Source organism: Oryzias latipes, chromosome 18 (genome assembly GCF_053564925.1).
Source record: "Oryzias latipes strain Hd-rR chromosome 18, Olatipes_Hd-rR_3.1".
Classification (NCBI taxonomy): Eukaryota; Metazoa; Chordata; class Actinopteri; order Beloniformes; family Adrianichthyidae; genus Oryzias; species Oryzias latipes.
In genome coordinates this window covers 24,120,774-24,133,555 of record NC_136254.1, presented here as the reverse complement: position 1 = coordinate 24,133,555, position 12,782 = coordinate 24,120,774, and the positions used below count along the sequence as shown (strand labels likewise).

The 12,782-nt window shown below is 40.0% G+C and overlaps 1 protein-coding gene across 6 annotated transcripts in view; it reads right to left on the bottom strand.

Moving 5' to 3' along the window:
* Positions 1-12,782, bottom strand: part of adamtsl3 (ADAMTS-like 3) — a 126,747-nt gene that overhangs the window by 20,515 nt on the left and 93,450 nt on the right. For 5 of the 6 annotated variants that reach the window (XM_023965892.2, XM_023965893.2, XM_023965894.2 and 2 more), the window contains 9 exons: positions 11,699-11,825; positions 8,183-8,257; positions 6,994-7,151; positions 5,165-5,276; positions 3,919-4,057; positions 3,777-3,827; positions 3,466-3,670; positions 2,831-2,978; positions 2,664-2,748 (listed from right to left, as the gene is read on the bottom strand). In XM_023965892.2, coding sequence (XP_023821660.1) covers positions 2,664-2,748; positions 2,831-2,978; positions 3,466-3,670; positions 3,777-3,827; positions 3,919-4,057; positions 5,165-5,276; positions 6,994-7,151; positions 8,183-8,257; positions 11,699-11,825 — 1,100 coding nt within the window. Of the gene's footprint in view, positions 1-2,663; positions 2,749-2,830; positions 2,979-3,465; positions 3,671-3,776; positions 3,828-3,918; positions 4,058-5,164; positions 5,277-6,993; positions 7,152-8,172; positions 8,258-11,698; positions 11,826-12,782 lie in introns of those variants that run through there. The other variant, XM_023965895.2, reaches the window with a different exon arrangement.

Sequence of the window (12,782 nt, the reverse complement as noted above, 5' to 3'; positions counted from 1 at the left end):
GCTTTTCATTTATTTCATTTTTTTCTTTTTTTTTTTGCCCTGCTGTGGTCGTTTGTAAAAAAAGATTTTTGCGTTTTATGTAGAGGTTATTTATTTGTAGCTAAAATGGAGCGACAAGCGAGAATTCCAAGCATCTTTGAACTACTCACAGATTCACTGACTCTATAATGAGCAGCAGGTGTCTGGCAAGCAAAAAGGATCAAAATAACCCAGTAATTTCATCATGAAGAATAGCAGCAAGAATATCACGTCATTAGTCCTTGCAGCACAATGTATTTGTGTTTTTATGACATTCCAAATGTCTTTTTTCTTTAAAGGGTCTTTATCATCCCATCAACTTTTTTGAGCTTTTAAGTGTATTATAATGATAATTCCTCAAAAATAAAAAGCCCAAAGCAATATTTTGTTGAATTCCCGCATTCCTAAGCATCTCTCTAAAAACCTGCACCTGCGCCAACAGTCCCGCCCAAAACTCAGAGGAGGTTTTCTAATGAACTACTGTTGCTCTGCAAAAACTTTGTCCTAGAAAACTGTTGTTGTTGTTTTTCCATGTTTGCTGAAAACACAATAATCATAATTACCACTGGGAATGGTTTTACAAAAGATCAAAAGAGTGGGAATTTAAGGAAATATAGCGACCTGAGATCTATGAAAGTCTTAAAAAGGAAATGAATGAAAGGTAACATCAATTCCTAAACATTTGCTTTAGCATAAATCTGCTTAAGTTTTGTGAAAACAGTAAAAGGACATCCATTTCGAGCAGATCTTGCAGAGTCTCCGGTGGGAGGAGCCAGACAAAGTTAGTTACTACGGCCACAAATACAGCCGTCATCATCTCAAATCCCTCTTTGTTGAATTGCATCTGTTTTTTAACGGTGAGGCACATGTGAAAGGAAACAGTGAGGCAGTTTACAGTAATAAATTGTGTTACATAGATGTAGTTCACTGCAACTGGAAAATAGATTCAGTAATACTCTTTTTTTTTTTATTTATTCATGTATATTTGATCACCTGCTCCTTTTGAGAGCTTTGCCCGGGCCTGAAGGCTCAGGGACTCATTGTAATTTGAACAAACAAATGAATCACTGCTTAGTTAGGGCTTTGGAACTGAAACAACAAAGTCAACAAGCGAGACCGCAGAAATGTTTTTCTTCATGCGTGGTTAAAGTACATCTGTCAGTTCAAAAACAACCTCCGCTTTTATTCATGCCAGAAAACAAAATTTGTCTTTTTTTCCCCCCTGATATCCACTAAGGCACCATATTAATCGCGTCAATTAAACCTCCATCACTAAAAGTATTCTATTTACTCGAGTTTTTTCTTTTTCTTTTCGTCGTGGAGCATAAATGGGTCTAAAACTTGGAGCAGCTGCACAGCAAAGACTGTGGGAAGGCTTCACGGTAAAAAAGTCCAACATTAAAAACTCCTTTCTCGTATCCATAACCTGGCCACATGGGGGTGTGCAAATATTTTAGTTGGCTTGTCAAATCATACACTGATATTTATGTATTTCAGAGAAAAGAAACACAGAAAAAAAATCAAATGTTTTGGCATTTGTTTCTCTATCCCTCTTTTCCTCCAACGATAAATTGGATTAACAGATGTTTTGAGCTGGCTAACATGGTTGCTAACACAAGTCATGCATAGCGTCCAAATGTTGTCCACCTTTAGGGGACATGAGCCATTATTACTCAAGTGAAACTTGGTACAAGAACATCTGAGGTTTGTAGAGGAAATGCTGTAAAGCAGAAAAGGAACTGTTAGCATAAAGTATGTTTTTCTTCTTTACTTTTATATTACCCTTTTAACATAAAAATGTGAATGCGATTCACAACAAATTTGTGTCCTACTCTGTTTTGACTCACGTCAATCTTGCATCCTCTACCTTTGTTTTGATGAGTATCAGATTCGCCGCTCTTCCAGACATGCTGGTTTTCCAAAAACACGTTTATAAATTTGACACTCTTGCCGCGTGTGGGAGGAGCTACTGTCCAAAGTTTTTAGCCACATCGTTCCATGGGAGCTTTGACTATAAATCTATTTACAATGCATGGAAGACATGGATGATAACTTGATGTCCTGCATGAGTCCAAGGAGGGAAAAAAATCCAAATAAGAATAAAATTAGAGGAGCATTTACTTATGATCTTGATAGAAAGAAGACAAATTTAAGTTCAAGAGGACCACACCACGAGACCTCTGATCGCGTCTATACATTGACCTAACATTAAAACCGGTCACCCCTGCCACTCGAATCGTGTTAAGTGTGAACGTGGCTTGAGAACACCTGTGATAAACCAAAAATCACCACAAAAAAAAAAAAAAGATTCATATCCGAAAAATATCCAAAAAGTGTTCATTTTGATGTCGCTTTAAAGCAAATGGCTGCAGACAGCAATGATCCACTGCCTTAAAACTTCACCTCCATGTTATCCTGTCTGTGCAAGTGCTTCTTGAAACACTATACTGGGAATTGACATTTGCTTCCTAACCCCACCCGGAGGAGTGGTTGTATTTCTGCCAAGTGAGGCTTTTATTGTTTACATGTTTCTTCTATGTTCACCACAGAGCAGCTCTGAACTTCTAGTTTGGGGAAATCTGAGCAGTAATGCTTGAATTGTTGTGAATTCACGAGACATTGTGGATCGCACGATATGTACTCACGTTGGCTCCTCGCTCGCGGTCACCACCTCCTCCAGCTCTATTGCCTGCTTGTGCCATGCAGGTTTGGCCTCAACAGGAAGCGTATCTGAAGCCAAACGCGCAAACAGCGTGAACATATAGTGGGAGTGTTTCTGAATGGATGACAAGATGCCCCCCCCCACACCTACCTATAGACTTGTAGCAGGGCACTGTGACCAGACAGTCCTCCTTGATGTGGGGTTTGGTGGTGGGGTTGCATCCTCCAGCATGGACGCCGCGGTGATCGATGCATAAAACGACTCTGTAGCGCAGGCCCTGTCCGCACGTCACTGTGCACTGATGGTGACAAACAATGATGTACCTTAACTGACCTCTGGGGGTCTATTTTCACACATCACTTCAGCTACATATGTTACTATGAGTTAACACGTCTTAGCCTGTGTATCAAGGGAGGTAAAGAACAAGGGAGCTTTAATAAACCCCATTAACTCCCTCCTCAGGAGAACAAGTTTGCATATTTTTAGCCAAAACAAACATTTTAAAGAGAGAGGAAGAATGTGCAAAGCAAACAGCACCCCAGGTTTTCAGGGCGTCACAAATCTGATTCCCTGGGGTTTGGCTTGGCGTGCCCTTGTTCAGGTGAAAATCCTTCAGTAGAGAAGCAGGTTTGGACACTTACACAAAGGTGGGTGGAATGGTAGAATTCAACTTCGTTAAAAAAGCAGATTAGTTGTTAAATGAGGTAGCACAATCCAGAGACTCTACCAGCCATTAGGTTTATGGAAAGAACCACTTCTATACATCAGGTGCCAAAAAAACTTACAGGTGACCACTCTTGGGCAGTCCATGAGGGGCAATCAAACGTGTTGCATGGCTGCAGGATAGACGTCTTGGAGGAGTAGAGGCATTTCCACTCCTCTGTGAGGGTGATGGTTCCCTGCATGTCTTCCTCTACACATGATACTGAACGACTCTGGATCCCCCCACCGCAAGACATGGAGCAGGCTGTCCAGGGGCTACTCTCCCATCTAATACAAGACGATTACAGGAGGCACACCATGAAGATAAGACAGAAACTGTACCGTAGGTTTTATTTATTGCCACTCTTTTGTCTCAGAGATGTGAAGTACATACCGAGGGAGAGGGTGGTAGAGATCGTATGGCATGATTTCTTTGTAGCCATCGCTAAAAGAGGATTTAAAATAACCAGTTACACTTTGGCGAAATTGTTGAAATTAAGAAACGGTTCCTGTTAAAAAATGTTTTTGAGGCCAACCTGTCCAGGCAGGGCTCCATGTTGCATTCTTGTAACTTGGGTTTAGGCTTAACATTTTCAGGGTAGTAAAGGCAATACTGGTCGACAACCACACGGCCACTTCTGAGATCAAAGCACTCCGCAGATGTCAGCTGGTAGCCTACAACAAAATGAAATATCTGTAAGTTGGTGTTTTACAACATCACTAAATTTGTTGGCAATTTTTTTTAAATATAAAAAGCCTTTACTACTTTTTTTGTTTAACCTTACTAGTGCCAAATTACTCCCCTAATCAGGTAAAGCCTTAGTCTCATGCACCCATGCGGGGGTTGTTAACCCGGACAGGGGCTGCAGGTTTTTGGATTGTCCGGACCAGCGTCTGCATCTCAAGGTGTGTCTTGCTGTTCCCTTGAGGCTCGTACGGCCACCTCAAGGGACAACATGAAAATGGAACGTACGATTGAAATACGTGTGGTACGTGTATCCTAAAGTGTCTGTAAGGCTAATGTAAGATACACGGACATATCACATACGGTGCTGCTATCGTATGTTGACCTTACGCCCCACGCTAGTCGATCATAAGGTTAGTACGGGGTGTGCAGACGATACACAATCACCCAAAGGACACCTGTGTAAACTACAATCTGATTGTCTGATTTAATCATTACAAACATGGCCATTTACAGCGCAGCAGGCATTTACAGGCTCTTTGTGTGGTATGCAGTATTGAGGGAGAAGACGAAAGAACAATTTCTATAACAAATCTGCATCTAACCTACATCCTTAATTGCCCCTCACTTACCACACCTTTTGTGTCACATAAAAAGTCGTATTGACATATTGCCCAACATTTTTGCTCTACGGGTTCACCAAGTGGTCTACAGGTTTGCGCATTTTTCGCCAACAGACAACCCAAATCCACAGGTAAGGGCAGTTGTGACTAAAGCTTAAGCTAGTGTTTTTTGTTAAGATAAGAGTGAACTGTTAACACAAAGGCAGCATTTACTGAACAGTGACATGAAACTTGTTTTTCTTTAATCTACTGTTAGTAAGTCTCCAGAACTGTGGCCCTGATTTGTTTCTTAGCTGATAGGACTTGGGTTTTCAGCAGCCGTGTCTCGTTGATATCTGTCTACTTCTTTTAGACAACTGTTATTAAGTCCTTTTGATCCAGTCTGTTTAGACATTAAGGAACAGGGAACTAGTGCATTAAGCAAAAAAGGTCTGATGAACTTCATCGTTAAAACGTTTTTTTTTAACTCCTTACCTCCTCCACATGTGACAGAACAAGGAAAGAAGTCCGTTTCTCTCCAGCGGTGGATAATTGGCTGATAGTAGATGTACTGAACAACACTGTCTGCTCCATTGGATAACTGCACCTATTAAAATAAAAAGGCATAGTAAAAATATGACAATTTTTACAATAAAACAATAGGTCAAGTTAAAATAGCAATTTGAAACATGTGTGACATTGAATTTGTCAAACTCTACTATATGGCTCAAAAGCAAAAATTTCTAGCTAATTAATCGTCCTTTTAGCTTTGAACCGATGATCTTAAAGGGTAGAAGTGCAATTTTTAACAGAGACAATGTTGGAGACAAAATGTTAATATATATGAATACAATATTTTTTTCAGCTAAACCTGAAAAGAAAAAGCGGCTAGCAAGTCGTTTAGCATGACTTAGCATCAGTAATCGTTTTACAACACACATTTTTATACACAAAAGCATTTCACTCTTGTTTTATTTTATGACTACCTTTCCTTTTGAAATTTGATTTGTTTTCCTAAATTTTGCTTAGCGCTAATTTTTTTGTCCTTTAGAAGTATTTAAAAAAGGTACTCTGTACATTTAGAAAAATACTTTAACACACATTCCTTCAAATGAATGTAGCCATTATATTGCATAATAAAACGTGCCTTTTTTTTTTAAAGCTTTTTGGGTTCGAATTTTTGACTTAGACCTCTTTGATTCCACAAATGTGTTCTGCATTATCTATTCCTGGCATATTTCCAGCTGCAGCCTTTTATGATTAAATTAATTTAGTATATGAATAAAGCACTCTAAAGTTATGTGATATATAGATCCATCAAGCAGAGTTAAGGAGACACATTTTCAAGCCAAAACAACTACTGGGTTTGAAGCCATTTGTGATAAAATCAAATTCACGACACATCGCTTCAACACATGTTGTCCCTTGAGCAGGAAAACTAAACATAATACATGTTTGAATTTCACATTTAAGTGGCTCACACACACTCTGATATCTTCGAATCTAAACGTATGAAACCAGATCTGCTGTGCACTCTGCTTCACACAGAGCGGTTCAGTTAAACTTTACATCTAAACGCGTTATCTGAGCTTGGTTTGGACAAGCATTACAATTTTAAGTAATGAGATTTCAGAAGGAATCTGCGGAAACGGTCGGTTGTTCTGCAGCTAACTAAGTTGTATGCGCTGTCTGAGATGACATTACATCAAGTAGAAAACAAAAACTGAATTTTGGTGAATTTGACTATAGACAATAGTTGACAGGAAAGTGAAGAGGGTTTTGTTTAATAGTAGATTCCACTCAGAATTGTGATTCAGTCCAGTATTTACTCTCACTTGTGGCTCCACCTAATCTGACACACCATATAGGTAGTAAAGGTGGTAACGCCTTCTGTCTGGACTTGGCAACAAAGTGCAAACACCAATATGACTTAAAAATGGACTAAAACATCACACAATTAGAAATGTTATATGTTTTTATGGTTGTGTGCATCTTGTTCAGCCATGATGGAAGTGTAAGTCAAGACTTATGTTGATTTACACTATTAAATCAGTTGCAGTTGTTCAAAAAACCAGAAATTCCTCTTTTCCACAGTCACATAAATGCAGCATCAGTATAGGTAAATTCACAGATTTTTTTAAAATTGGCCTTAGAATCCGGTATGGCCTATAGAGCTGCAGCTAGTGAGCCATACAAACATATACCAAGCATTGGACTGTTTTTTGCATATATCCATAAAAAAAGACTTTTAAGGCAAGGCATTATTATGAATGAAAACACCCCACTCTTTTCAGCAATGAGTGCCCAGAGGATTGACTTCTTACTTTTACTGTAAAATCAGCTCCAAGTGGACCAGTCATTCTCAAGATCTCTTTATCCGAAAACCTCTGGTAGTCCAAGGTGGTGTTGTCCAGGAAGAACTGCCCCGATTTGTCCAGCATTAGTTCACTTGTTGCCCCCAGTAGAGTCTTACTCTCCAAATCTAAAGAAATGAAATAAAGCAATTGTGTACGGTCACCAATTTCTCCAAAACTCTCCATAAAACGTTGTTCAATTTTTACTAAATCCTTTACATTTCATCACAGAATGGTCCCTAAACCGTGTGTGTGTGTGTGTGTGTGTGTGTGTAGGTGAAGCTGCCTACAGTTATCATCGGCCGCACACAGACCTCCGGCTTTAAGACAGCTCCAGTTACACACACAAGGAGTGCTGTCTGGCTTTTGTGTTAGTGAATCGCTTTATCACTGTCAGGAAGCTCAGGAGCAGATCTCGGGGAGCAGGCCTGCGGTCCCTTGAGCCTACTCCCACTCTTGTTTGACCTGACCTCACCTCCTGACATGAACCCTAATAAGGTCTCCTGCCCTTCCCAGCGTGACTATTTCAAGGAAAACAAACGGAGAAGAAAACGGCAGCAGCCAACATTTGCAGTCAGACGGTTTAAATTCAGCAAAAAAAAGAGGGAAGTATTTAATAATTTAGTTAACTGTAATTCAAAAACACAGGAGCGAGGAATCTGCTCAGAGATAAAACCATTTGTTATCTCCTCCATCCTGTGGGGAGTTGGGATGACGGCACCTTGACGTCAGGGATATTTGTAGAAACCTTTGCTCCCTCTTTGAGCCAAACGGAGCAAGTGAATGGAAAAAACACATCCTTCTCCTTATTTTTCTCTTCTTTGAGACCAATGCCAAAAAATATTTTATCCTAAAATCAAGAGTAATTGGTTATTTACAGATCAGTATTAATGTGAGCTATATATTACAGAAGTCTGGTATGAAAATCTCATTAAACATTTTTTTTTATGTGCATACAAAATCATATTTGAAAAATTGCACTTGAAAGTCATTAAATCAAAGTACAGTCCAAAGAAAAGTCAGTTCTATGTTACACGTTCTTGTGTTGTGTTCAGCGTGCTTGACTTTGCAAAGAAAGAAAAAAGACAACTTAAACACCTCTAACAAATGAAATGAACTGATTTGCATCAAAGGGCACCCTGGACCTACCAGGACTTACACAAGTGATCCGGGCCTTTCAGGACCAGGCGAACGTGTCGACTTTTGAAGGGAATGTTGACCACTGTGTCCTCGGCTGAAGGAAGACAGACAAAGGCAACATCAAAGGGTGACTCAACTCAGCTCGAAAGTTGACAGTAAAAAAAAAGTACACATCAAATGGAATCAAAACAGCCATTATATTAATAGCGAGGACTGCAGCTGGCTCCAGTTCACTCTTTCAAAAGGTGAATACTTGGATGTTAACACACAGCAGATGCACCGCAGTGTGGGGTGAAGTGGTGGCACACACCTGTGACACCCAAATGGCTGTACTGGTCATTTTAATGACAACTATAGTGATAAATAACACTTGAAAAAAAAACTTGAGATAATGTTAAATAGTGCAATTATTTAAAAAAACCAGAGGTGAACATTTTCTGATTGAAGTGCAACACGGGAAAGGCTGCAAGATGGGCTATAATGTGAGTATTCAGGGGCCAATAGCACCACATCTGAACAGCTATTAAGATTATTTTATTTCTTTGTCATTCCAACTATTGAAGTCCCATTTATACCAACTGTATTTGACATCCTACCCCAAAATTACTGTAGCTTGTGTGAAATCTATTTCATAAACAGCCTCACACTGAATGTTGACAACAATGACAGCATCTCTGCACTATATGCACGGCTGACCTGCACCCACACAGTGCCTAACCTTCTGTTTCCACAAACGAGTGCCACTCTTTTAAACGCATGGAGGTAGTAGGTGCCCACATTGAATGGATGAAAAAAAGATTAAACCTCGAAGGTGTTTAAATAAGCAGGATGATTTTTTTGAATGTCTAAATATCTATCCATCCATTTTCAAGACCTGCTTAACCTCTTACGGGGTTGCTGGAGCCTATCCCAGCTACTGCTGGGCAAAGGCAGGGTACACCCTGAACAAGTCGCCAGTCTGTTGCAGGGCCACACACTAACACACACACACACACACACACACCAACACACACTAACATTCACACCTAAGGAAGTATCAAGAGATACCAATGCACCTATGAAGCATGGACTGTGGGAGGAAGGATAAGCATTAATTCAAAGATGGTGAGTGGGAATTTAAGATAAATAACAAGGTCCGTCTTTTTAAAGATTTGTTCTACTAAGACAGTAAAAACTTTGGGGTCAAATTCTTTCATAATGATCTAAAAATGTACAATTCATTGAAATTATTAGGGGTTTTCCCTGAGTGAGCTGCTAGTATCCTCAAGGAATCCTCAACTTGTCTGTTAGACCCAATTCCCACTAGGCTTTTTAAAGAAACTTTTCCCCTAATTAATGATTCCATATTAACAATGATAAATACCTCTCTGGAAACGGGTTACGTGCCACAGTCTTTTAAATATGCAGTTTTTAAACCTCTTCTGAAAAAGCCCAGTTGCCCCTACAGGACAACTGCCTCTTTGAAGACTTTCAGTCAGGGTTTAGACCCCACCACAGTACGGAAACTGCTCTAGTTAGAGTCACTAATGACTTGTTATTGGCATCAGAAAAGGGACTACTTTCTATTCTGGTCCTGTTAGACCTCAGTGCAGCCTTTGACACTATCAACCACGGTATTTTACTCCATAGATTAGAGCAGGACATAGGGATCAGAGGATCTGCTCTCCAGTGGTTTAAATCCTATCTGTCCGATAGATATCAGTTCGTTAACGTAAATGGACATTCCTCTCAGTGCACTCGTGTTAACTGTGGAGTTCCACAGGGCTCAGTTTTAGGACCCATCCTGTTTACGCTTTATATGCTACCCTTAGGAAACATAATCAGGAAACACAGCATTCATTTTCATTGTTATGCCGACGATACGCAGTTGTATTTATTCATGAAACCTGACCAGAATGACGATATAGAGAATCTGAATGCTTGCATCAGAGACATCAAGACCTGGATGACAATTAATTACCTCCTCTTGAACCCAGAAAAAACTGAGTTCATTATACTTGGTCCTAAAAACCTCAGAGATACTCTGTCTGCTCAGATAGTCTCCCTGGATGGCATAAGTATAGTCCCCAATTCCACAGTTAGAAACCTTGGGGTTTTACTTGACCAGGATTTATCATTTAAGGCTCACATATCTCTGGCGTGCAGAACTGCCTTTTTTCACCTGCGGAATATTGCTAAGATCAGAAATATACTTTCTAAGAGTGATGCTGAAAAACTCATCCATGCATTTGTTACGTCGAGGCTGGATTACTGTAACTCCTTGTTAGCAGCGTGTCCTAAGAGTTCCTTAAGAAGTCTCCAGCTTGTTCAGAACGCAGCAGCTAGATTGTTAGCAGGAACTAACAGAATAGAACACATCACTCTTGTGTTAGTTTCGCTCCATTGGCACCCAGTTGATTCTAGAATCAAGTTCAAGATTTTCCTGTTAACCTATAAAGCCTTACATGGAATGGCCCCGTCCTATATTAAGGACCTCATAGTCCCTTACCATCCAATAAGAACACTTCGCTCGCAAAATGCAGGACTGCTTGTGGTTCCTAGAATTAGTAAAAGTACGGTTGGAGGTAGAGCGTTAAGCCACCAAGCCCCTGTTTTATGGAATAAGCTCCCAGCTTATGTAAGAGAGGCCGATTCAGTTTCTACATTCAAAGTTAGACTGAAAACATTCCTCTTTGGACAGGCTTATTATCAGACTAGTTAGTATTCAGAGATTATTTAACTTAATGTTAATATGTTTAAATTAAACTTAATAACAATAACTATTTGTTTTAAAAGGCTGCTAGAAGTTGAAGCTGGGGTAACTATGGTGCACTGGGGTTCTGTCCTCTTTTCTCGTCTACTTCTACCCTCCTTTTCTCTATTCTTGATTATTATTCATCATTTAGTTCCCTCTGTTTTGTGCACTGCGATTCATGTACTCTCCCTCTTTCCCTCTCCACTCCTGGGGAGTGGGAGTGCTTCCAGATTCCAGTTGGCTTATCCGTGCTCTTGTTCCTGACCGTGTACCTCGTCTCTGGGTCGTCTCTGCTCCTGCTCCTACACCTGGCTGTGGATCCTGTCTACGGCTCGATTCGTGCCCCCGGCCGTCCCCCCCAACTTTGGCTGGACGAAGCTCGTCTGCTGGACATTAAATGTGTAGTTGTAGATTTAGATAAGTTAATTCTTCTCTAAGAGTTCTGGTAAATCGCCTGTCCGTCCTGGGGGAGGATCCCTCCTTCATGTGGGCACCCCTGAGGTTTCCTCGTTTTTTCCGGAATCTGTTTTTTTTAAGAGTTTTTCCTTACAGCGAAGGGGGGTCTAAGGGCAGGGATGCCAGCATAGCTTAGTCAGTTTGTTAGTTCATTTTAGTATTTTACTATTGAACTCTTTGTATTCATGATCCTTTTGATTTCATGTTTTACTTCGAAGTCCATCGAGACGACTGTTGTTGTGATTTTGGGCTATACAAATAAAAGTGAATTGAATTGAATTGAATAGTAAAATAGTGGGTATCACGCCATTTAGTTATAACAAAAATAGAGCAAAGAGATTTTACTTTTTCCAGAAGCATGCTGGGATTTGTAGTGCCCTCGCACAAGCCTGCATGATGTGCCGTCCCCGTTGCAGATGCCACAGTTGTCCTCCTTGGCTGTGCTCCCCAGCTCATGATCACAGCCTACAATCTGTAAGAAACAGTGGTTAGATGAATGGAAATCACCTGCAAAATATGTTCTATTCAGCGAGGTACAACTGAAATCACTGAGAATTTTCAGAGTTGTACAATAAAATGTTTGGACATGTACTTTGGTAAAGTGTTTTTCTTTTTTTGACACTCCATGGATAAACGTCCGTTTCAGTGGAATTCAAACTGATTTTTTTATTGTCATATGATAGATGGACATGGTCTTAGTTTCTGCCAGTGGGACAGAGGTTAACACCATGTTGTGATTTTGTTTCTTAAGTGCGGGCTCTTAAATACATGGACCAAAACACACGCGCTGCCTGGGGAAGTAACTCCACTCAACCACAAAAGATGTGCATTGTAAACCACTTCCTGCACATTCAGTCAAAACCACATCCCCAAATTTATTCTCGTTGGGTTTTATTTCTAAAGCAAATGCAAGGAGGTAGTCGGGCTTTCTGTGTGCTAGTCCTCATGGATTTACATACTTTGTATGTTTTTCTAAACTTGTAAACAGGTGTAAAGCTATAGACAGACAGATAAAGATAGGAATAGAGACAGAGAGACAGAGAGACAGAGAGACAGAGAGACAGAGACACAGACAGACAGACAGACAGACAGACAGACAGACAGACAGACAGACAGACAGACAGACAGACAGACAGACAGACAGACAGACAGACAGACAGATAGATAGATAGATAGATAGATAGATAGATAGATAGATAGATAGATAGATAGATAGATAGATAGATAGATAGATAGATAGATAGATAGATAGATAGATAGATAGATAGATAGATAGATAGATAGATAGATAGATAGATAGATAGATGACAAGCTTCTTCAGCTACAATAGGTTGTCCATTATTATTATTATTATTATTATTATTATTATTATTATTATCAAGTTATACATTTCAGACAGAACCCCTAATCAGCATACTACCACCCCCGT